The sequence below is a fragment of the Sebastes fasciatus genome, chromosome 1 (assembly GCF_043250625.1).
Source record: "Sebastes fasciatus isolate fSebFas1 chromosome 1, fSebFas1.pri, whole genome shotgun sequence".
NCBI lineage: Eukaryota > Metazoa > Chordata > Actinopteri > Perciformes > Sebastidae > Sebastes > Sebastes fasciatus.
Genome location: NC_133795.1, coordinates 32,680,138 through 32,704,663, shown reverse-complemented (window position 1 = coordinate 32,704,663; position 24,526 = coordinate 32,680,138). Strand labels below are relative to the sequence as shown.

Sequence of the window (24,526 nt, the reverse complement as noted above, 5' to 3'; positions counted from 1 at the left end):
CGTAACAGATATAGATTGTTGATCTGTCGATGAAGACATCATTGTTGAAGCTGTTTCTCTTCTGGTCAATGGGAGCTGAGTTGTGCTGGTAATTGGTGTTGTTTCAAATTTGTGTTCAGTAGATGTTTGAGTTGGAGGAGTAGTTTCTGGATGGAATGTAGACAGTGAACTTGTTGAGACCGTTGTTCTTGTTGGAGAATTGATTGTTGTTGTGGAATGACCATTCTCTGTAGTGCTTTTTCCTCCATTTGATGTGAGTGTTAAGGTTGATAATGTTGATTCAATTCTTCCTGTTGGTGTCACAGTCGTAACAGATGTAGATTGTTGTTCTGTCGATGAAGACATCATTGTTGAAGCTGTTTCTCGTCTGGTCAATGGGGGCTGAGTTGTGCTGGTAATTGGTGTTGTTTCAATTTTGTGTTCAGTAGATGTTTTAGTTGGAGGAGTAGTTTCTGGTGGGAATGTAGACAGTGAAGTTGATGAGACCGTTGTACTTGTTGGAGAATTGATATTTGTTGTGGAATGACCAGTGTCTGTAGTGCTTTTTCCTACATTTGAGGTGAGTGTTGAGGTTGACAATGTTGATTCAATTCTTCCTGTTGGTGTCACAGTTGTGACAGATGTAGATTTTTGCTCTGTCGATGAAGACATCATTGTTGAAGCTGTTTCTTGTCTAGTCAATGGGGGCTGAGTTGTGCTGGTAATTGGTGTTGTTTCAATTTTGTGTTCAGTAGATGTTTTAGTTGGAGGAGTAGTTTCTGGTGGGAATGTAGACAGTGAAGTTGATGAGACCGTTGTACTTGTTGGAGAATTGATATTTATTGTGGAATGACCAGTGTCTGTAGTGCTTTTTCCTCCATTTGAGGTGAGTGTTGAGGTTGACAATGTTGATTCAATTCTTCCTGTTGGTGTCACAGTCGTGACAGATGTAGATTTTTGCTCTGTCGATGAAGACATCATTGTTGAAGCTGTTTCTTGTCTAGTCAATGGGGGCTGAGTTGTGCTGGTAATTGGTGTTGTTTGAAATTTGTGTTCAGTAAATGTTTGAGTTGGAGGAGTAGTTTCTGGAGGGAATGTAGACAGTGAACTTGTTGAGACCGTTGTTCTTGTTGGAGAATTGATTGTCGTTGTGGAATGACCATTCTCTGTAGTGCTTTTTCCTCCATTTGATGTGAGTGTTAAGGTTGATAATGTTGATTCAATTCTTCCTGTTGGTGTCACAGTCGTAACAGGTGTAGATTGTTGTTCTGTCGATGAAGACATCATTGTTGAAGCTGTTTCTCGTCTGGTCAATGGGGGCTGAGTTGTGCTGGTAATTGGTGTTGTTTCAATTTTGTGTTCAGTAGATGTTTTAGTTGGAGGAGTAGTTTCTGGTGGGAATGTAGACAGTGAAGTTGATGAGACCGTTGTACTTGTTGGAGAATTGATATTTGTTGTGGAATGACCAGTGTTTGTAGTGCTTTTTCCTCCATTTGAAGCGAGTGTTAAAGTTGACAATGTTGATTCAATTCTTACTGTTGGTGTCACAGTCGTAACAGATATAGATTGTTGATCTGTCGATGAAGACATCATTGTTGAAGCTGTTTCTCTTCTGGTCAATGGGAGCTGAGTTGTGCTGGTAATTGGTGTTGTTTCAAATTTGTGTTCAGTAGATGTTTGAGTTGGAGGAGTAGTTTCTGGTGGGAATGTAGACAGTGAACTTGGTGAGACCGTTGTTCTTGTTGGAGAATTGATTGTTGTTGTGGAATGACCATTCTCTGTAGTGCTTTTTCCTCCATTTGATGTGAGTGTTAAGGTTGATAATGTTGATTCAATTCTTCCTGTTGGTGTCACAGTCGTAACAGATGTAGATTGTTGTTCTGTCGATGAAGACATCATTGTTGAAGCTGTTTCTCGTCTGGTCAATGGGGGCTGAGTTGTGCTGGTAATTGGTGTTGTTTCAATTTTGTGTTCAGTAGATGTTTTAGTTGGAGGAGTAGTTTCTGGTGGGAATGTAGACAGTGAAGTTGATGAGACCGTTGTACTTGTTGGAGAATTGATATTTGTTGTGGAATGACCAGTGTCTGTAGTGCTTTTTCCTACATTTGAGGTGAGTGTTGAGGTTGACAATGTTGATTCAATTCTTCCTGTTGGTGTCACAGTTGTGACAGATGTAGATTTTTGCTCTGTCGATGAAGACATCATTGTTGAAGCTGTTTCTTGTCTAGTCAATGGGGGCTGAGTTGTGCTGGTAATTGGTGTTGTTTCAATTTTGTGTTCAGTAGATGTTTTAGTTGGAGGAGTAGTTTCTGGTGGGAATGTAGACAGTGAAGTTGATGAGACCGTTGTACTTGTTGGAGAATTGATATTTATTGTGGAATGACCAGTGTCTGTAGTGCTTTTTCCTCCATTTGAGGTGAGTGTTGAGGTTGACAATGTTGATTCAATTCTTCCTGTTGGTGTCACAGTCGTGACAGATGTAGATTTTTGCTCTGTCGATGAAGACATCATTGTTGAAGCTGTTTCTTGTCTAGTCAATGGGGGCTGAGTTGTGCTGGTAATTGGTGTTGTTTGAAATTTGTGTTCAGTAAATGTTTGAGTTGGAGGAGTAGTTTCTGGAGGGAATGTAGACAGTGAACTTGTTGAGACCGTTGTTCTTGTTGGAGAATTGATTGTCGTTGTGGAATGACCATTCTCTGTAGTGCTTTTTCCTCCATTTGATGTGAGTGTTAAGGTTGATAATGTTGATTCAATTCTTCCTGTTGGTGTCACAGTCGTAACAGGTGTAGATTGTTGTTCTGTCGATGAAGACATCATTGTTGAAGCTGTTTCTCGTCTGGTCAATGGGGGCTGAGTTGTGCTGGTAATTAGTGTTGTTTCAATTTTGTGTTCAGTAGATGTTTTAGTTGGAGGAGTAGTTTCTGGTGGGAATGTAGACAGTGAAGTTGATGAGACCATTGTACTTGTTGGAGAATTGATATTTGTTGTGGAATGACCAGTGTTTGTAGTGCTTTTTCCTCCATTTGAAGCGAGTGTTAAAGTTGACAATGTTGATTCAATTCTTCCTGTTGGTGTCACAGTCGTAACAGATATAGATTGTTGATCTGTCGATGAAGACATCATTGTTGAAGCTGTTTCTCTTCTGGTCAATGGGAGCTGAGTTGTGCTGGTAATTGGTGTTGTTTCAAATTTGTGTTCAGTAGATGTTTGAGTTGGAGGAGTAGTTTCTGGAGGGAATGTAGACAGTGAAGTTGATGAGACCGTTGTACTTGTTGGAGAATTGATATTTGTTGTGGAATGACCAGTGTCTGTAGTGCTTTTTCCTACATTTGAGGTGAGTGTTGAGGTTGACAATGTTGATTCAATTCTTCCTGTTGGTGTCACAGTTGTGACAGATGTAGATTTTTGCTCTGTCGATGAAGACATCATTGTTGAAGCTGTTTCTCTTCTGGTCAATGGGAGCTGAGTTGTGCTGGTAATTGGTGTTGTTTCAAATTTGTGTTCAGTAGATGTTTGAGTTGGAGGAGTAGTTTCTGGTGGGAATGTAGACAGTGAACTTGGTGAGACCGTTGTTCTTGTTGGAGAATTGATTGTTGTTGTGGAATGACCATTCTCTGTAGTGCTTTTTCCTCCATTTGATGTGAGTGTTAAGGTTGATAATGTTGATTCAATTCTTCCTGTTGGTGTCACAGTCGTAACAGATGTAGATTGTTGTTCTGTCGATGAAGACATCATTGTTGAAGCTGTTTCTCGTCTGGTCAATGGGGGCTGAGTTGTGCTGGTAATTGGTGTTGTTTCAATTTTGTGTTCAGTAGATGTTTTAGTTGGAGGAGTAGTTTCTGGTGGGAATGTAGACAGTGAACTTGGTGAGACCGTTGTACTTGTTGGAGAATTGATGGTTGTTGTGGAATGACCAGTGTCTGTAGTGCTTTTTCCTCCATTTGAGGTGAGTGTTGAGGTTGACAATGTTGATTCAATTCTTCCTGTTGGTGTCACAGTCGTGACAGATGTAGATTTTTGCTCTGTCGATGAAGACATCATTGTTGAAGCTGTTTCTTGTCTAGTCAATGGGGGCTGAGTTGTGCTGGTAATTGGTGTTGTTTGAAATTTGTGTTCAGTAAATGTTTGAGTTGGAGGAGTAGTTTCTGGAGGGAATGTAGACAGTGAACTTGTTGAGACCGTTGTTCTTGTTGGAGAATTGATTGTCGTTGTGGAATGACCATTCTCTGTAGTGCTTTTTCCTCCATTTGATGTGAGTGTTAAGGTTGATAATGTTGATTCAATTCTTCCTGTTGGTGTCACAGTCGTAACAGGTGTAGATTGTTGTTCTGTCGATGAAGACATCATTGTTGAAGCTGTTTCTCGTCTGGTCAATGGGGGCTGAGTTGTGCTGGTAATTGGTGTTGTTTCAATTTTATGTTCAGTAGATGTTTTAGTTGGAGGAGTAGTTTCTGGTGGGAATGTAGACAGTGAAGTTGATGAGACCGTTGTACTTGTTGGAGAATTGATATTTGTTGTGGAATGACCAGTGTTTGTAGTGCTTTTTCCTCCATTTGAAGTGAGTGTTAAAGTTGACAATGTTGATTCAATTCTTCCTGTTGGTGTCACAGTCGTAACAGATATAGATTGTTGATCTGTCGATGAAGACATCATTGTTGAAGCTGTTTCTCTTCTGGTCAATGGGAGCTGAGTTGTGCTGGTAATTGGTGTTGTTTCAAATTTGTGTTCAGTAGATGTTTGAGTTGGAGGAGTAGTTTCTGGATGGAATGTAGACAGTGAACTTGTTGAGACCGTTGTTCTTGTTGGAGAATTGATTGTTGTTGTGGAATGACCATTCTCTGTAGTGCTTTTTCCTCCATTTGATGTGAGTGTTAAGGTTGATAATGTTGATTCAATTCTTCCTGTTGGTGTCACAGTCGTAACAGATGTAGATTGTTGTTCTGTCGATGAAGACATCATTGTTGAAGCTGTTTCTCGTCTGGTCAATGGGGGCTGAGTTGTGCTGGTAATTGGTGTTGTTTCAATTTTGTGTTCAGTAGATGTTTTAGTTGGAGGAGTAGTTTCTGGTGGGAATGTAGACAGTGAAGTTGATGAGACCGTTGTACTTGTTGGAGAATTGATATTTGTTGTGGAATGACCAGTGTCTGTAGTGCTTTTTCCTACATTTGAGGTGAGTGTTGAGGTTGACAATGTTGATTCAATTCTTCCTGTTGGTGTCACAGTTGTGACAGATGTAGATTTTTGCTCTGTCGATGAAGACATCATTGTTGAAGCTGTTTCTTGTCTAGTCAATGGGGGCTGAGTTGTGCTGGTAATTGGTGTTGTTTCAATTTTGTGTTCAGTAGATGTTTTAGTTGGAGGAGTAGTTTCTGGTGGGAATGTAGACAGTGAAGTTGATGAGACCGTTGTACTTGTTGGAGAATTGATATTTATTGTGGAATGACCAGTGTCTGTAGTGCTTTTTCCTCCATTTGAGGTGAGTGTTGAGGTTGACAATGTTGATTCAATTCTTCCTGTTGGTGTCACAGTCGTGACAGATGTAGATTTTTGCTCTGTCGATGAAGACATCATTGTTGAAGCTGTTTCTTGTCTAGTCAATGGGGGCTGAGTTGTGCTGGTAATTGGTGTTGTTTGAAATTTGTGTTCAGTAAATGTTTGAGTTGGAGGAGTAGTTTCTGGAGGGAATGTAGACAGTGAACTTGTTGAGACCGTTGTTCTTGTTGGAGAATTGATTGTCGTTGTGGAATGACCATTCTCTGTAGTGCTTTTTCCTCCATTTGATGTGAGTGTTAAGGTTGATAATGTTGATTCAATTCTTCCTGTTGGTGTCACAGTCGTAACAGGTGTAGATTGTTGTTCTGTCGATGAAGACATCATTGTTGAAGCTGTTTCTCGTCTGGTCAATGGGGGCTGAGTTGTGCTGGTAATTGGTGTTGTTTCAATTTTGTGTTCAGTAGATGTTTTAGTTGGAGGAGTAGTTTCTGGTGGGAATGTAGACAGTGAAGTTGATGAGACCGTTGTACTTGTTGGAGAATTGATATTTGTTGTGGAATGACCAGTGTTTGTAGTGCTTTTTCCTCCATTTGAAGCGAGTGTTAAAGTTGACAATGTTGATTCAATTCTTACTGTTGGTGTCACAGTCGTAACAGATATAGATTGTTGATCTGTCGATGAAGACATCATTGTTGAAGCTGTTTCTCTTCTGGTCAATGGGAGCTGAGTTGTGCTGGTAATTGGTGTTGTTTCAAATTTGTGTTCAGTAGATGTTTGAGTTGGAGGAGTAGTTTCTGGTGGGAATGTAGACAGTGAACTTGGTGAGACCGTTGTTCTTGTTGGAGAATTGATTGTTGTTGTGGAATGACCATTCTCTGTAGTGCTTTTTCCTCCATTTGATGTGAGTGTTAAGGTTGATAATGTTGATTCAATTCTTCCTGTTGGTGTCACAGTCGTAACAGATGTAGATTGTTGTTCTGTCGATGAAGACATCATTGTTGAAGCTGTTTCTCGTCTGGTCAATGGGGGCTGAGTTGTGCTGGTAATTGGTGTTGTTTCAATTTTGTGTTCAGTAGATGTTTTAGTTGGAGGAGTAGTTTCTGGTGGGAATGTAGACAGTGAAGTTGATGAGACCGTTGTACTTGTTGGAGAATTGATATTTGTTGTGGAATGACCAGTGTCTGTAGTGCTTTTTCCTACATTTGAGGTGAGTGTTGAGGTTGACAATGTTGATTCAATTCTTCCTGTTGGTGTCACAGTTGTGACAGATGTAGATTTTTGCTCTGTCGATGAAGACATCATTGTTGAAGCTGTTTCTTGTCTAGTCAATGGGGGCTGAGTTGTGCTGGTAATTGGTGTTGTTTCAATTTTGTGTTCAGTAGATGTTTTAGTTGGAGGAGTAGTTTCTGGTGGGAATGTAGACAGTGAAGTTGATGAGACCGTTGTACTTGTTGGAGAATTGATATTTATTGTGGAATGACCAGTGTCTGTAGTGCTTTTTCCTCCATTTGAGGTGAGTGTTGAGGTTGACAATGTTGATTCAATTCTTCCTGTTGGTGTCACAGTCGTGACAGATGTAGATTTTTGCTCTGTCGATGAAGACATCATTGTTGAAGCTGTTTCTTGTCTAGTCAATGGGGGCTGAGTTGTGCTGGTAATTGGTGTTGTTTGAAATTTGTGTTCAGTAAATGTTTGAGTTGGAGGAGTAGTTTCTGGAGGGAATGTAGACAGTGAACTTGTTGAGACCGTTGTTCTTGTTGGAGAATTGATTGTCGTTGTGGAATGACCATTCTCTGTAGTGCTTTTTCCTCCATTTGATGTGAGTGTTAAGGTTGATAATGTTGATTCAATTCTTCCTGTTGGTGTCACAGTCGTAACAGGTGTAGATTGTTGTTCTGTCGATGAAGACATCATTGTTGAAGCTGTTTCTCGTCTGGTCAATGGGGGCTGAGTTGTGCTGGTAATTAGTGTTGTTTCAATTTTGTGTTCAGTAGATGTTTTAGTTGGAGGAGTAGTTTCTGGTGGGAATGTAGACAGTGAAGTTGATGAGACCATTGTACTTGTTGGAGAATTGATATTTGTTGTGGAATGACCAGTGTTTGTAGTGCTTTTTCCTCCATTTGAAGCGAGTGTTAAAGTTGACAATGTTGATTCAATTCTTCCTGTTGGTGTCACAGTCGTAACAGATATAGATTGTTGATCTGTCGATGAAGACATCATTGTTGAAGCTGTTTCTCTTCTGGTCAATGGGAGCTGAGTTGTGCTGGTAATTGGTGTTGTTTCAAATTTGTGTTCAGTAGATGTTTGAGTTGGAGGAGTAGTTTCTGGAGGGAATGTAGACAGTGAAGTTGATGAGACCGTTGTACTTGTTGGAGAATTGATATTTGTTGTGGAATGACCAGTGTCTGTAGTGCTTTTTCCTACATTTGAGGTGAGTGTTGAGGTTGACAATGTTGATTCAATTCTTCCTGTTGGTGTCACAGTTGTGACAGATGTAGATTTTTGCTCTGTCGATGAAGACATCATTGTTGAAGCTGTTTCTTGTCTAGTCAATGGGGGCTGAGTTGTGCTGGTAATTGGTGTTGTTTCAATTTTGTGTTCAGTAGATGTTTTAGTTGGAGGAGTAGTTTCTGGTGGGAATGTAGACAGTGAAGTTGATGAGACCGTTGTACTTGTTGGAGAATTGATATTTATTGTGGAATGACCAGTGTCTGTAGTGCTTTTTCCTCCATTTGAGGTGAGTGTTGAGGTTGACAATGTTGATTCAATTCTTCCTGTTGGTGTCACAGTCGTGACAGATGTAGATTTTTGCTCTGTCGATGAAGACATCATTGTTGAAGCTGTTTCTTGTCTAGTCAATGGGGGCTGAGTTGTGCTGGTAATTGGTGTTGTTTGAAATTTGTGTTCAGTAAATGTTTGAGTTGGAGGAGTAGTTTCTGGAGGGAATGTAGACAGTGAACTTGTTGAGACCGTTGTTCTTGTTGGAGAATTGATTGTCGTTGTGGAATGACCATTCTCTGTAGTGCTTTTTCCTCCATTTGATGTGAGTGTTAAGGTTGATAATGTTGATTCAATTCTTCCTGTTGGTGTCACAGTCGTAACAGGTGTAGATTGTTGTTCTGTCGATGAAGACATCATTGTTGAAGCTGTTTCTCGTCTGGTCAATGGGGGCTGAGTTGTGCTGGTAATTGGTGTTGTTTCAATTTTGTGTTCAGTAGATGTTTTAGTTGGAGGAGTAGTTTCTGGTGGGAATGTAGACAGTGAAGTTGATGAGACCATTGTACTTGTTGGAGAATTGATATTTGTTGTGGAATGACCAGTGTTTGTAGTGCTTTTTCCTCCATTTGAAGCGAGTGTTAAAGTTGACAATGTTGATTCAATTCTTCCTGTTGGTGTCACAGTCGTAACAGATATAGATTGTTGATCTGTCGATGAAGACATCATTGTTGAAGCTGTTTCTCTTCTGGTCAATGGGAGCTGAGTTGTGCTGGTAATTGGTGTTGTTTCAAATTTGTGTTCAGTAGATGTTTGAGTTGGAGGAGTAGTTTCTGGAGGGAATGTAGACAGTGAACTTGTTGAGACCGTTGTTCTTGTTGGAGAATTGATTGTTGTTGTGGAATGACCATTCTCTGTAGTGCTTTTTCCTCCATTTGATGTGAGTGTTAAGGTTGATAATGTTGATTCAATTCTTCCTGTTGGTGTCACAGTCGTAACAGATGTAGATTGTTGTTCTGTCGATGAAGACATCATTGTTGAAGCTGTTTCTCGTCTGGTCAATGGGGGCTGAGTTGTGCTGGTAATTGGTGTTGTTTCAATTTTGTGTTCAGTAGATGTTTTAGTTGGAGGAGTAGTTTCTGGTGGGAATGTAGACAGTGAAGTTGATGAGACCGTTGTACTTGTTGGAGAATTGATATTTGTTGTGGAATGACCAGTGTCTGTAGTGCTTTTTCCTACATTTGAGGTGAGTGTTGAGGTTGACAATGTTGATTCAATTCTTCCTGTTGGTGTCACAGTTGTGACAGATGTAGATTTTTGCTCTGTCGATGAAGACATCATTGTTGAAGCTGTTTCTTGTCTAGTCAATGGGGGCTGAGTTGTGCTGGTAATTGGTGTTGTTTCAATTTTGTGTTCAGTAGATGTTTTAGTTGGAGGAGTAGTTTCTGGTGGGAATGTAGACAGTGAAGTTGATGAGACCGTTGTACTTGTTGGAGAATTGATATTTATTGTGGAATGACCAGTGTCTGTAGTGCTTTTTCCTCCATTTGAGGTGAGTGTTGAGGTTGACAATGTTGATTCAATTCTTCCTGTTGGTGTCACAGTCGTGACAGATGTAGATTTTTGCTCTGTCGATGAAGACATCATTGTTGAAGCTGTTTCTTGTCTAGTCAATGGGGGCTGAGTTGTGCTGGTAATTGGTGTTGTTTGAAATTTGTGTTCAGTAAATGTTTGAGTTGGAGGAGTAGTTTCTGGAGGGAATGTAGACAGTGAACTTGTTGAGACCGTTGTTCTTGTTGGAGAATTGATTGTCGTTGTGGAATGACCATTCTCTGTAGTGCTTTTTCCTCCATTTGATGTGAGTGTTAAGGTTGATAATGTTGATTCAATTCTTCCTGTTGGTGTCACAGTCGTAACAGGTGTAGATTGTTGTTCTGTCGATGAAGACATCATTGTTGAAGCTGTTTCTCGTCTGGTCAATGGGGGCTGAGTTGTGCTGGTAATTGGTGTTGTTTCAATTTTGTGTTCAGTAGATGTTTTAGTTGGAGGAGTAGTTTCTGGTGGGAATGTAGACAGTGAAGTTGATGAGACCGTTGTACTTGTTGGAGAATTGATATTTGTTGTGGAATGACCAGTGTTTGTAGTGCTTTTTCCTCCATTTGAAGCGAGTGTTAAAGTTGACAATGTTGATTCAATTCTTCCTGTTGGTGTCACAGTCGTAACAGATATAGATTGTTGATCTGTCGATGAAGACATCATTGTTGAAGCTGTTTCTCTTCTGGTCAATGGGAGCTGAGTTGTGCTGGTAATTGGTGTTGTTTCAAATTTGTGTTCAGTAGATGTTTGAGTTGGAGGAGTAGTTTCTGGTGGGAATGTAGATAGTGAACTTGATGAGACCGTTGTACTTGTTGGAGAATTGATTGTTGTTGTGGAATGACCAGTGTTTGTAGTGCTTTTTCCTCCATTTGAGGTGAGTGTTGAGATTGACACTGTCGATTCCATTTTTCCTATCGGAGTCACAGTCGTGACAGATGTAGATTGTTGCTCTGTCGATGAAGACGTCATTGTTGTAGATGTTTCTTGTTTAGTTAATGGGAGCTGAGTCGTGCTTGTACCCGTTGATGTTGTTTCAATTTTGGGTCCAGGAGATGTTTGAGTTGACGGAGTAGTTTGTGGAGGGACTGTAGACAGTGAACTTGGTGAGACCGTTGTACTTGTGGTAGAATTGAATGTCATTGTGGAATGACCAGTGTTGGAAGTGCTTCTTCCTCCATTTGAGGTGAGTGTTGAGGTTGACACTGTGGGTTCCATTTTTCCTATCGGAGTCACAGTCGTGACAGATGTAGATTGTTGCTCTGTCGATGAAGACGTCATTGTTGTAGATGTTTCTTGTTTAGTTAATGGGAGCTGAGTCGTGCTTGTACCCGTTGATGTCGTTTCAATTTTGGGTCCAGGAGATGTTTCAGTTGACGGAGTAGTTTGTGGAGGGATTGTAGACAGTGAACTTGGTGGGACTGTTGTACTTGTGGTAGAATTGATTGTCGTTGTTGAATGACCAGTGTTGGTAGTGCTTCTTCCTCCATTTGAGGTGAGTGTTGAGATTGACACTGTCGATTCCATTTTTCCTATCGGAGTCATAGTCGTGAAAGATGTAGATTGTTGCTCTGTCGATGAAGACGTCATTGTTGTAGATGTTTCTTGTTTAGTTAATGGGAGCTGAGTCGTGCTTGTACCCGTTGATGTCGTTTCAATTTTGGGTCCAGGAGATGTTTCAGTTGACGGAGTAGTTTGTGGAGGGACTGTAGACAGTGAACTTGGTGGGACTGTTGTACTTGTGGTAGAATCGATTGTCGTTGTTGAATGACCAGTGTTGGTAGTGCTTCTTCCTCCATTTGAGGTGAGTGTTGAGATTGACACTGTCGATTCCATTTTTCCTATCGGAGTCATAGTCGTGAAAGATGTAGATTGTTGCTCTGTCGATGAAGACGTCATTGTTGTAGATGTTTCCTGATGAGTTAATGGGAGCTGAGTCATGCTTGTACCCGTTGGTGTTGTTTCAATTTTGGGTCCAGGAGATGTTTGAGTTGATGGTGTAGTTTGTGGAGGGACTGTAGACAGTGAACTTGGTGAGACCGTTGTACTTGTGGTAGAATTGATTGTCGTTGTGGAATGACCAGTGTTGGTAGTGCTTCTTCCTCCATTTGAGGTGAGTGTTGAGGTTGACAGTGTCGATTCCATTTTTCTGGTCGGAGTCACAGTCGTGACGGATGTATATTGTTGCTCTGTCGATGAAGACCTCATTGTTGTAGATGTTTCTTGTTCAGTTAATGGGAGCTGAGTTGTGCTGGTACCCGCTGGTGTTTTTTCAATTTTGTGTCCAGGAGATGTTTGAGTTGAGGGAGTCTTTTGTGGAGGGACTGTAGACAGTGAACTTGGTGAGATCGTTGTACTTGTGGTAGAATTCAATGTTGTTGTGGAATGACCAGTGTTGGTGGTACTTCTTCCTCCATTTGAGGTGAGTGTTGAGGCTGACACTGTCGATTCCATTTTTCTGGTCGGAGTCATAGTCGTGAAAGATGTAGATTGTTGCTCTGTCGATGAAGACGTCATTGTTGTAGATTTGTCTTGTTTAGTTAATGGGAGCTGAGTTGTGCTGGTACCCGTTGGTGTTGTTTCAATTTTGGGTCCAGGAGATGTTTGCGTTGATGGTATAGTTTGTGGAGGGACTGTAGACAGTGAACTTGTTGAGACCGTTGTACTTGTGGTAGAATTGATTGTCGTTGTGGAATGACCAGTGTTGGTAGTGCTTCTTCCTCTATTTGAGGTGAGTGTTGAGGTTGACACTGTCGATTCCATTTTTCCTATCGGAGTCACAGTCGTGACAGATGTAGATTGTTGCTCTGTCGATGAAGACGTCATTGTTGTAGATGTTTCTTGTTTAGTTAATGGGAGCTGAGTCGTGCTTGTACCCGTTGATGTCGTTTCAATTTTGGGTCCAGGAGATGTTTCAGTTGACGGAATAGTTTGTGGAGGGACTGTAGACAGTGAACTTGGTGGGACTGTTGTACTTGTGGTAGAATTGATTGTCGTTGTTGAATGACCAGTGTTGGTAGTGCTTCTTCCTCCATTTGAGGTGAGTGTTGAGATTGACACTGTCGATTCCATTTTTCCTATCGGAGTCATAGTCGTGAAAGATGTAGATTGTTGCTCTGTCGATGAAGACGTCATTGTTGTAGATTTGTCTTGTTTAGTTAATGGGAGCTGAGTTGTGCTGGTACCCGTTGGTGTTGTTTCAATTTTGGGTCCAGGAGATGTTTGCGTTGATGGTATAGTTTGTGGAGGGACTGTAGACAGTGAACTTGTTGAGACCGTTGTACTTGTGGTAGAATTGATTGTCGTTGTGGAATGACCAGTGTTGGTAGTGCTTCTTCCTCCATTTGAGGTGAGTGTTGAGGTTGACAGTGTCGATTCCATTTTTCTTGTCGGAGTCACAGTCGTGACAGATGTAGATTGTTGTTCTGTCGATGAAGACGTCATTGTTGTAGATGTTTCTTGTTTAGATAATGGGAGCTGAGTCGTGCTTGTACCCGTTGATGTCGTTTCAATTTTGGGTCCAGGAGATGTTTCAGTTGACGGAGTAGTTTGTGGAGGGACTGTAGACAGTGAACTTGGTGAGATCGTTGTACTTGTGGTAGAATTCAATGTTGTTGTGGAATGATCAGTGTTGGTGGTACTTCTTCCTCCATTTGAGGTGAGTGTTGAGGCTGACACTGTCGATTCCATTTTTCTGGTCGGAGTCATAGTCGTGAAAGATGTAGATTGTTGCTCAGTCGTTGAAGACCTCATTGTTGTAGATTTGTCTTGTTTAGTTAATGGGAGCTGAGTTGTGCTGGTACCCGTTGGTGTTGTTTCAATTTTGGGTGCAGGAGATGTTTCAGTTGACGGAGTAGTTTGTGGAGGGACTGTAGACAGTGAACTTGGTGGGACTGTTTTACTTGTGGTAGAATTGATTGTCGTTGTTGTATGACCAGTGTTGGTAGTGTTTCTTCCTCCATTTGAGGTGAGTGTTGAGATTGACACTGTCGATTCCATTTTTCCTGTCGGAGTCATAGTCGTGAAAGATGTAGATTGTTGCTCTGTCGATGAAGACCTCATTGTTGTAGATTTGTCTTGTTTAGTTAATGGGAGCTGAGTTGTGCTGGTACCCGTTGGTGTTGTCTCAATTTCGTGTCCAGGAGATGTTTCAGTTGACGGAGTAGTTTGTGGAGGGACTGTAGACAGTGAACTTGGTGAGACCGTTGTACTTGTGGTAGAATTGATTGTCGTTGTGGAGTTACCAGTGTTGATAGTGCTTCTCCCTCCATTTGAGGTGAGTGTTGAGGTTGACACTGTCGATTCCATATTTCCTATCGGAGTCATAGTTTTGACAGATGTAGATTGTTGCTCTGTCGATGAAGACGTCATTGTTGTAGATGCTTCCTTGCTAGTCAGTGGGAGCTGCGTAGTCCTGGTACCCATTGGTGTTTTTCCTATTTTGGGAATGAAATGGGTGGTTGCTGAAGGGATTGTTGTTGTTATACTGGATGTATCCTTGGCCTTTGTGATCCAATTGTAAGTTCTTGATTCATCAGCAATGATTGATGGTGCATCTCCTTTTTTTGTAACAGATTTTTTTGTTTGAGATGAGGATATTTTTTGAGAATCAGGAGTAACTGATATCGTGGTTTTCACAGTTGACGTGCTGTTAATTATGATTTGCTGCCATTCTAGTGATTGAGTCATATACTGTTGGTCTGTTTTGTTAAATACTGGTCTACTTTGCAAAACCTCTGACAATTCATTTATTGAGACGTTTAAGTTTGACAGAGTCTTTCCTTCACGGTTGTCCGCTATCTGTGGTTTTCTCCGTGTTTCGTCCAGCTGATCTTGTTTCTCATTTTGATCACCTGTTAAGCAAGACAACATTTGTGCATGATGAATGTATTGCACAGCACATTACAACAACTTTCATCCTTATTAAAGTTACGTCACAACTTGTGTTAAAATGAATTCAACACTTTCTTCTGTATTTTCATTGTTGACTAAAATGTTTCCTTGGAACTATCCCCAAATCTTTACTGAAGTCTTTCTGCAAAGTTAACAATCATATCATCTTGTTGAATAAATGTTTTTTTGTCATTGTTTTTTATCTCAGCTGTGTAGAGGCTGGATTCTAGACTTTGATAAAATAATAACTAAGGTCACATAAAATTAAAATCCCTTCCTCCAACGTTGAATAGGCTATATTTTACTTATCTCAGCCAACTATCTAATGGCTGTGTAACGTTGTATTATCACACCATTCAGTTTCTTCAATTATTAAGTGAACATGCCAGTCAATCTACACTCAGTGTCAATTATTTCCCTATCATGTGAACTGTATTGCTTTCTTTGAATTTAGGTTGCACCCGTGAAAAAAATAAGTCCAAACCAGATGGTGTATAGTTATTAATAATTAACTGAAAACTGTAAGAACTAATATAAGCATTAATTTGGATGTTAGACAGGTTTAGGAATAAGCTTCCTAAAATTCATCCAATAAAACATTACTCCAGGTGAATTATAAATCAAAATAAATAAGTCACATTTTTATGAACATTAATGTTCCAAAAATATCTCATATATTGAGTACAAAAAAGCTTTAAGTATTTAGTCAAGATTAGTGTGGATGTTAACAGCAAGGAGCAGAGTCATTCTTTTTGTACTTTCTGCATTAATTGCAGTTATTCTTGAAGGATTATCCAGAATAAAATTAATCATGTCAAAATTTTATGGCAATACTGTCAAATGATATCAGTGTGAAGAGGGTGACATTCAAAATAATTCTTAGTAAATTGATAAGAGTATAGGCTCACCTGGTTATGCAAAGAATTACAGAAATCACAGACGTACCTCTTTTTTGTGTAAAGAACACACAAAATGCCATGAGTATGATGACCACAAAAGTAAGGATTAGAGAACGCCTCCTCCAATTCCAGGATCCCAAATTAATCCACTTTTTCATTTTCCCGTGCATTCAGGTAATCATCCAAAAAAGTGTAAAGTTGAAATAGTTCAACTGCTGCAACATGTATGCAGTACAATGAAACAGAATAACTTAGATGTTCTGCAAATTTCAGTCTTGCAGTAAACATCCAATAATCTCTAGTAATAAAAGTCTGCGAATTGGCAGTTAAGTCTGATCCTGTTGGCAGGTGTATGCCGTATAAACATTTGTCTATCAGTATCAAATCTACTCTATGTGTCATCAATGATCAACTGGTAAATTTAGGTTGCTGATACAGTTCCCTCCCTAGGCAAACTTTTTTATGTGTTGTGGCATGGTGCTACATTGATTTATGAATTTCGCTCACGCCTTGTTTACAAAGGTCCAAATCACAGTGACATTGAAGTGGACAAGGACTAAGGCGTGAGTGGGTGAGGTGGGGTTTGGGTGGCTGTAAGAAAAGCATTATTATCCAATATTATATTATGAACCATTATTAATTGTCAATGACACCAGTGATATTTAATTTACACGTGTCATGTAATTGCTGGAATTTTTCCTACACTAAGTGCTGGCTAAGTGTCACCATGTATGAACCAAAATGATCACTGAGAGCAAAACTATATACTGTCTATATATATATATATATATATATTCTAATATTTCCAAATTAATTAAATAATAAAAACATGCATTCTTTGGCATAAACAATACGTTATTCCCCAAGGTACTTGTTCCAACAAGCCATTTGTTTTGTGTTTACTGAGTTAAGCACAACATAGCATTGAGGTAGCCTAGGTTTATACTGAAATTGTATTTTATCCATCGGTGGTGTGGCATTCTCTACATTTGTCACAGATCTTGTGTAAAATCAACAACAAATAAATTGTTCCATCCTGTAAATCTAGTTACAAAAATAGTCATTAATAGAATGTTATTAGTTATATCAGAATCAGAATTTGCCAAGTACATACATACAAGGAATTTGACTCAGATTTTATGCTTTTCTCTAAAATCACTACACAGAAATAAAAAAGAAAACCCAACTAGGGACAAGAACAACAAAGCTGGACAAATAAAGGTAAGGAATAGACAGAACTGTTATGTACACAAGTGGTGATAAAATAGGTGTATATATAAATATTATATAAATATATAAAAAGCACCAATGACCAACAATAAAATAAGAAATAAAATAAAACGTCTATTATCTATATTATATAACTATGCATGCATTGTTTCACTTTTCATACACACTTATTTAATTAGGTTTTATATTGCAATAAATCTGGCAAATAGTATTTTATTTGCTTTGTTGTTGACATTTACTTCTATGATGCAGAAGGTCATATGACTGTAACTTAAGGAATGTTACATTGAGCAACATATTGACAATATGGTCACTTGACTTGAACAGTCATGCTATATATAGACTGTTAAACATGGTTAATGCGGTAACGGTCTCAATAGCACCAGAAATAAATGAGCTGTGACGAGGTTAAACACAAATATATGTTCTCTTGATCTTGAAGCCACAAAAGTTTTTTGTAAAGCTCTCCACACCCCTGTTTGCTTATTAGAAAATCATTTATGAAATGCCACGCAACAAAAAAAAAACAAAGAATATTTCCTGCTCACTATGTCATGCTAGATTGCACAAATTGCATAAGAGCTGAGATTATTTGGGACCTTTTACACAATTCTATGTTTTTGACATAAACCCATAAAACCACATATCATTGACATGTGACCATCATTTTTTCAGCAATACCCTGCTGCTTTATAATTACAGTTATATCTGGGAATGCTCAGTACATTAACATTCTAAAGAATCAAACTGACTTTTATTCCACAGTATTTATTTATTCCATTTTATAGAAATGAAGCAGTATGAACAGCAGAGCTAGTTTAAGTGTTGTTAGTTTCTGCTGGACTTTGAAATGTCACCTGGGTGTTGTCAAGTGTGTCTTGGCTCAAATTAGTCTTTTTATCATTACCTGATTGACGCAAGGCACACTTGTGGTTTGAAATATGGACCTGTTCAAGATAGAACAAAAAGCATTCAAGGAAGCATGTGACAGGCAGACAAGCAGTTTATATATACTGAGGAAAAATCTTCATCTAAATATGAATTAAATTGTGTTTCAATTAGTGTTTATAGTACTTCATTAAATGATCCGTCCCCAGAGCTCATCTAAGAGTTTTTGTGAACACAAAGCCAAAACAAAGTATAGAAATGAATACAGTGTGTGTTTGCTTTCTCTGCAGTAGGTTTAACAAAAGACAACATGCACGTAGAGTTGTCTGCATGCTTTTTTGTACAATATGACCCGTTGAAGACATTTTCTGCTTTAGGTTGTTACTACACAATTTATGTGTGGTGTGATTATGTTTTAGAGAGATCAGTATGATATTACCGTTCCTTTTTTCTAACGTAATCAGGTCAAATTTTTTCTGAAACCGATTATTTACTGTGTATGATTTATTGTGCATTTTGGTGGTCATCAATACAAGTTAGAGCTTACAACATGATTGATGGTACCTGAACTTGGTCTGTAAATGTTGACTCTAATGAGAAAAAAAAAAATGGCACTCAGCTTTGTTTCCTTTGAAACAGTAAAAACATGAATTACTGTATCATGATTCCAAAAATGTTGTTGAACATTACGTGACTTCTGTAAGTGAACAGTAAGTTTCTAGTTTACAAAGGTTTCCATAACACACAGTTCAGCATACAGGTGGAGAATTTGCTAATGAGCCAATAAGGAACTAAGTATTCGTATCAGCAAACCCACCCACTTCTGATTTCTTTCTTTTCTTGTGTTTGACATTACTGACGTTCACTATTGATTCATGCGTGCACATTTAAATATATGCAGGCCAAAAAAAGAAAGAAGACAGACAAAAGAAACGATAGCACTTATAGATATAGCAGTTCACGAGTCAGGTTCAAAGTAAAGCAAACTAACTGTCTGTAAAGGTCTGAAAAAGCCTTAACCGCAACCAAATGCAATAATATTGAAATACTTTATTTAAGTCAAATAAAACAGTAAATACAAACTGCCTGTTATGGCACTACACTCTCAAAAACATAACCTGAAGCTATTGAGTTTATCGAGAATCAGAGAAGTGTCCATAGCTGCTATTAAAAGCAACTAGAACTACAATATGCCATATCTGACGCTGCTACAGTAAGAGCAGTCCACCCAACAAGTTAGGAAACAAATCAATCAGTTCCTTCTATACTGTATAACTGTGACCTCCTTTTGTACTGGACAGTCACACATAGTCCACAGCTTTAATGATCACACTTCAGCCTCCTTCTGTGCCTCCTGCAGATCATCTTCTGTTCCTGTTGCTGTCAGCTCCGTTTGGGCTCTTCGACGTTCTGCCTCTGTTATCGTCATCGGGTGCAGAGGGAAAAATCCTGCCAACCCTGCAGAAAGAGAGAGTAGGACAATATCTTTCACTACAAGCTTTTCCAACAAACTATTGCAGAGACATTGCCTGCAGTTGCCAAAATCTTTTGAAGCTGATACTTAAAGGACCAATATGTAATATATTTACTGTAATAAATCATAAAATGACCATGATATGTGATCAGAGATTAAGGTAATTTAAATACTGGCTTCTCCGACAACACTGCAGTCAGTATGTTCTCCTTGGAAATTTCCATTCCGGTCCGGAACGTCTGTTGTTTTGGCCGGTGTGATCCAACACCCCGTTGCCACATATGAAACATATTGGCATGCAAACAACAGCCTTCTACAGCTGTGGAAGCAAGCTAAAGAACTGGATCAAGAGAGATAACATAACGTTAGATTCTACCCGACCTGAACAGCCTAGGCTCATCTCTCTGTGGTCCGTGTGTAGCTGGGTTATCGGGGCAGTATTTGAGATCATAGACTATATAAGAAGTGAACGTAGTATTCGTGATGTCACCCATTGGTTTGTGGACTACTGTTTTATAGCCTCAAGTTCGGCATTTCAGCCGTCGCCATCTTGATTTTTGGCCATCGCTGAGTAAGACATTTTTAGGAGACCAAAAAGGTTATACCTTCATGAACTGAAAACACACTGTGAAAGGGTTAAAGTACTAAGACTAAAACATGGAAAACTCCCAGTTTGGACAACGCCGTGGTAGCGACCTGTCAATCACAAGGTAGACACGCCCTAAAGCATCCCCTGCTTTATGGTCTATTTGACTCTAAATGGGACCATAATTTACTAAATGAACATCATGCTGTATTGAAGAAGACTTGAAACTAATGATTGAGACCATAAACTCATGTTTATAATGTTTACTGAGGTAATAAATCAAGTGAGAAGTAGGCTCATTTTCTCATAGACTTCTATACAATCAGACTTCTTTTTGTAACCAGAGGAGTCGTCCCCTGCTGGCTGTTAAAGGCAAGGAAAGAATTCAAGTTAAAGGCGCTTCAGCATTGGCTTCACTTTTCAGACCCCGAAGTTGCCCAATGTTTGAGACACACATCCGGTGAAGTGATTCCGACTACTGCTGGCCAGAGACTAGCGCAGTCGTGTCTAGAGGGTAACCCTCAAATTGCAATCCCAGAGGGCATGGATGAGGTGCTTGAGGGCACGGTGTGAACACATAATTGTACAAGCAGTCATCATTTATGGTAGCAGATAATATAGAAAACAAGATTTCAAAGAATAGTCAACACAGAGAAGTATATCTACAGATGAATATTGTCTAAAAGGTGTGGGTGCTCATAAAAGTTATGGATGGACCTCCTTGACTAAACAAATCACTATGAGCAGCGCAATTCTTTGGTAAGGCAGACAATAACATTGTGCAATGTTGATCCACTTTAATAGAACATGTAATGAATACACACCTAGAAGTTTGGCCACTGGCTTTGTAGGGTGTGCGCCACAGCCGATCCAGTACTTGATCCGGTCGAAGTTGAAGCTGACAAGTTTCTCGTTGTAGGTGTTCGGTAGGGGGTCGTAGGAACCCAGCTGCTCTAAATATTTACCATCTCTTGCCCTTTTGTTGTAAGCTGCCACAATGCGATAAAAGGGTCTGTTGGCTTGTTTGTGTCCTGCAAGAGCCAATCGGATGACGACGTAACCCCCGTGGTACTTCTTTAGCAGGAGTGATGCTGTAGAAGGAAATGAGCACAGTAAACATGGTCAAAGAAAAAATTTAAATGAGTTTCTTGTATGTGGATAATGCACATTTTGCAGTAAAGGCTGTACCGTCAGAGGCCTTAACCACCTTGTTTAAGTAATTTACTGTAAAGCATATTTCATATCAGGAAATCTTGTGTAAAGCACAGCTTGACATCTTACTTATGTTTCCCACATCTACCATGCTGTTACTTTCTTGAACAAGATGGAGGGAAGAGAAGTGAGGGGAGGAGCAGTAGTGAAATGTTCACTGCTTGCTTTTGTTTAGTGTTTTATGTATTATCTTAAACTGCTTTTCTCTTATTGTAAAACCCTTTGTGACATCTGCTCTATAAAAGGTGCTACACATACACTCTGTTGCCAGTTTATTACGTACACATAACTACTACTGCAGTCTACATCCTAGCTTTATGATGTTCAGTTTTTGTTAACACTGTTTTAGAGAGGTTCTATTATTTAGTCTACCATTACTGATGTGAATGGGGTGGACAGAATGTAAGAAACATCTCTCAGTATACAGCAATACAAATCAAAACAAAAGCACCTGAAACTGCCCTCTTCTAAAAATCAGCACCTCTCTAAAACTGTTTAATTAAAAACTATTTATTGCAGGATTGTTGTGTTAGACCACATTTGTTTTAGCTAGATGTACTTATTAATGTGGCAACTGAATGTATATGTATATTATAAATTCATATTGTGTCAAAAACAATTTGAGTTGATTTATAGACTGACAGAAAATGAATCAATAATAATTTAACCAATTACTTAATCAAGCAAAAATAGCAAATATTCTTCTCAAATGTATAGATTTGCTCCTTTAAAAGTTTTATATTATTGCTAATTGCATATCTTTGTGATTGGAAGTGTTGGTAGGATTAAAAAAAAAAGAAGACATTTCCAGATGTGACGTTGAGGTGTCTGAACTTGTGATGGGCATTTTCACTATATTTGGCAATTCATAGATTAAGCAACTCAATCAATCGATAATGGAGACAAATTGTTAGTTGTAGCCTTACAGTCATATTGATAAACTTCACATTACTTTACTCTACAATACGCCTACAGTAAATCCAATATGAGAAGCTAATTCTGTTTGCTGCTGAGGAAGCAGCAATAGTTACGTGAGGAAGCTGTAGAGCTGCTTATGCTAAATGTAATACTTCTTACAAAATAAATGTGAAACGTGTGACTACACATACTCTAGATGTTAGATTTACTTGTCTTGCTAAAACTCTGCCCCAGTCCATGCTGCTACAAGAACAAAAACATCAAAAAAGTCCAGATGTGCCTGTTGTGTTCACACAGTATACTCACATAAATGAACCATGGTGTTGGCTGGATTATCCTGCAACAAACAAAAAGTCACATTCAAACCAAAGTGTATACAAGTAGTAAATCAGTCATTTATTTTTCAAAGCGTCATGCACCAAAAGGTGCCCAGCCCATATGGGCTTACAAGACACTACAAACATGAAAAAGCAGGAGCAATAACATGATGAGAGAAAAAAATATATATATAATACACTTCAATGCATGTTAAATAAAGTCAAACAATGTCAACGCAAATATGAACACAATCTATCTCCTTAGGCATTACAGCTATAAACATAATTTAGAGCAGGGGTCAGCAACCTGCGGCTCCGGAGCCACACGCCTCTCTTTAGCTCCTCTACAGTGGCTCCCTGTGGATGTTTCAAAATGGAAATGAATAACTGTTTTTTTGTTTACATTTTCTTTTGTATTTATCATTGTTGTAGGTCGATTGTATGACGGTACCATAGAGTATTAGGGCCACATTAAGGAAAAAAAAAATCTGAAATTTCAAGAATAAAGTCGTAATATTACGAAAATAAAGTCAAAGGTTTACCTGAAAAAAGTCATAGTATGAGAATAAAGTCATAATATTATAAAGTAGTAATTTTACGTGTTATTTTCTATTTTTCTCATAAAGTTATAACTTTATTCTCGTAATATTAAGATTTTTTTCCCTCAATGTGGCCCTAATACTCCGTAGTACATTTGCACTTGAGCCCTAACTGCATTAGACTTGTATACTATATACTTAGACTATAAACTGTGTTACCTTCATTACAATGCTCAAATGTTTTGCGGCTCTAGACAGATTATTATTTTATTTTTTTTGCCTAAAATATCTCTTTTGAGAGTAAAGGTTGCTGACCCCTGCCTTACAGCTATGAACATAACTTAGAGGTACATCTGAGTCACAGACTGTGCCTTTAACACATCAAGGCAAGGCAGCTTTATTTGTAGAGCACATTTCAGCAACAGGGCAATTCAAAGTGCTTTACATTAACATTCAAGAACATTGCGACAAAGTGCAAAAGAACATCAAGACATAATTAAAACATTTGTAAAAACATAAAAACATTAAAGATTAGAAAATAAAAACAAGCTAGAAATAAAAGCTAGGATAGAAGCTAAAATAGAGAATAACACACAAGAGTAGAAGCTCTAGTGCAGTATAAGATCATTATCTGGGTTAATAAAAGGCAGCAGCAAACAGGAAAGTTTGAAGCTTTGATTTAAAAGAACTCAGAGTTGGAGTTGGTCCTGCAGGTTTCTGGGAGCTTGTTCCAGATATTTGGTGCATAAAAACTGAACGCTGCTTCTTCTGCATGTTTAGTTGTGACTCTGGGGACACTAAGCAGACCTGATCCAGATGACCTGAGAGGTCTGGATGGTTCATAACACAGCAGAAGATCAGACATGTATTTTGGCCCTAAACCATTTAGTGCTTTGTAAACCAACAGGAGTATTTAGAAATCTAACACATACATTATTTAATTGAACACAACCCGAGCCAGGTGAGACACCTTGTCAACAGGTACTGCAGTGACATTCATCATCAGACATAGAAGACAAATCAGGACAGTCTGCAGACATGTTAAGGAAAGGCCTGTATCTAAGATTGTGATATAGCCTGGAGGACAATAGAACAAAAAGTGCATTTCATAAGTAGCTTTCTTTCTAGAGTCTCTACTGTCACACATGCATTATATATCCGATGACCCCTGAACACATCATCGAATGGCAGTAGCATGTTGCTATGCAGCTGTTGCTAACAGTAACAGTGAAGAGCAGCTCCTGTTTGACGTTACGTTACGGGTTAAAATGAGCAATAAATGAGCGAAATACCTCGTAGGATGTTAAACGAACTAAAGCTAAAGTCTTCCCAGATGTGGCCTCCTCTATATTCGCCGTACAGATGATATAATGAACGTTAATAACTGAATGTTTCAGCAGCAGAAGCAATGTGACATTTGTCAGCGCACGGCCATGTTTGAACAGGAAGTGACGTAGTGACGACCTCTGCGTCATTGCGTCACCGTGACGCTAGATGGCGATGTTGCCCTGCTCTCCACTGAACCACAGGGAAACTGAAGGCCTGCAATACTTTGCACTGTTAAAGTTTATGCTTCAGTCTGGAATATTTTTTCGGACACATTAAAACAATTTTTTTGTCAGCCTCGAAAAAATTGAATTTTTTTTTTATTATTATGTTTGTTTGTTTTTAATTATAAAAATATGCCATCACTCATTGACTTTACATTCAAGACCTTATGCTTTGGTTTTATAATGTATAATCATTTTTGGTTCAGAGGTGGTAGAAGTACTCAGATTCTTAAGTAAAAT

General features: G+C 39.0%; 1 protein-coding gene across 1 annotated transcript; it reads right to left on the bottom strand.

Moving 5' to 3' along the window:
* Positions 1 to 18,725: 18,725 nt before the first annotated feature.
* Positions 18,726 to 24,230, bottom strand: mrps16 (mitochondrial ribosomal protein S16). Its single transcript, XM_074643894.1, has 4 exons — positions 24,029 to 24,230; positions 22,187 to 22,217; positions 20,575 to 20,841; positions 18,726 to 19,148 (listed from the first exon to the last, which is right to left on the bottom strand). Exons 1-4 carry the CDS (start codon positions 24,209 to 24,211, stop codon positions 19,018 to 19,020), a joined length of 612 nt encoding a protein of 203 aa, XP_074499995.1. The 5' UTR covers positions 24,212 to 24,230; the 3' UTR covers positions 18,726 to 19,017.
* Positions 24,231 to 24,526: the final 296 nt, after the last annotated feature.

Coding starts and splice junctions, on each gene's coding strand:
- mrps16 (XM_074643894.1), bottom strand. CDS start 24,211: ATGACGCAGAGGTCGTCACTACGTCACTTCCTGTTCAAACATGGCCGT. Junction 22,218..24,028: donor TTCGTTTAACATCCTACGAG/GTATTTCGCTCA, acceptor TGTTTGTTGCAG/GATAATCCAGCCAACACCAT. Junction 20,842..22,186: donor CAACACCATGGTTCATTTAT/GTGAGTATACTG, acceptor TTCCTTCTACAG/CATCACTCCTGCTAAAGAAG.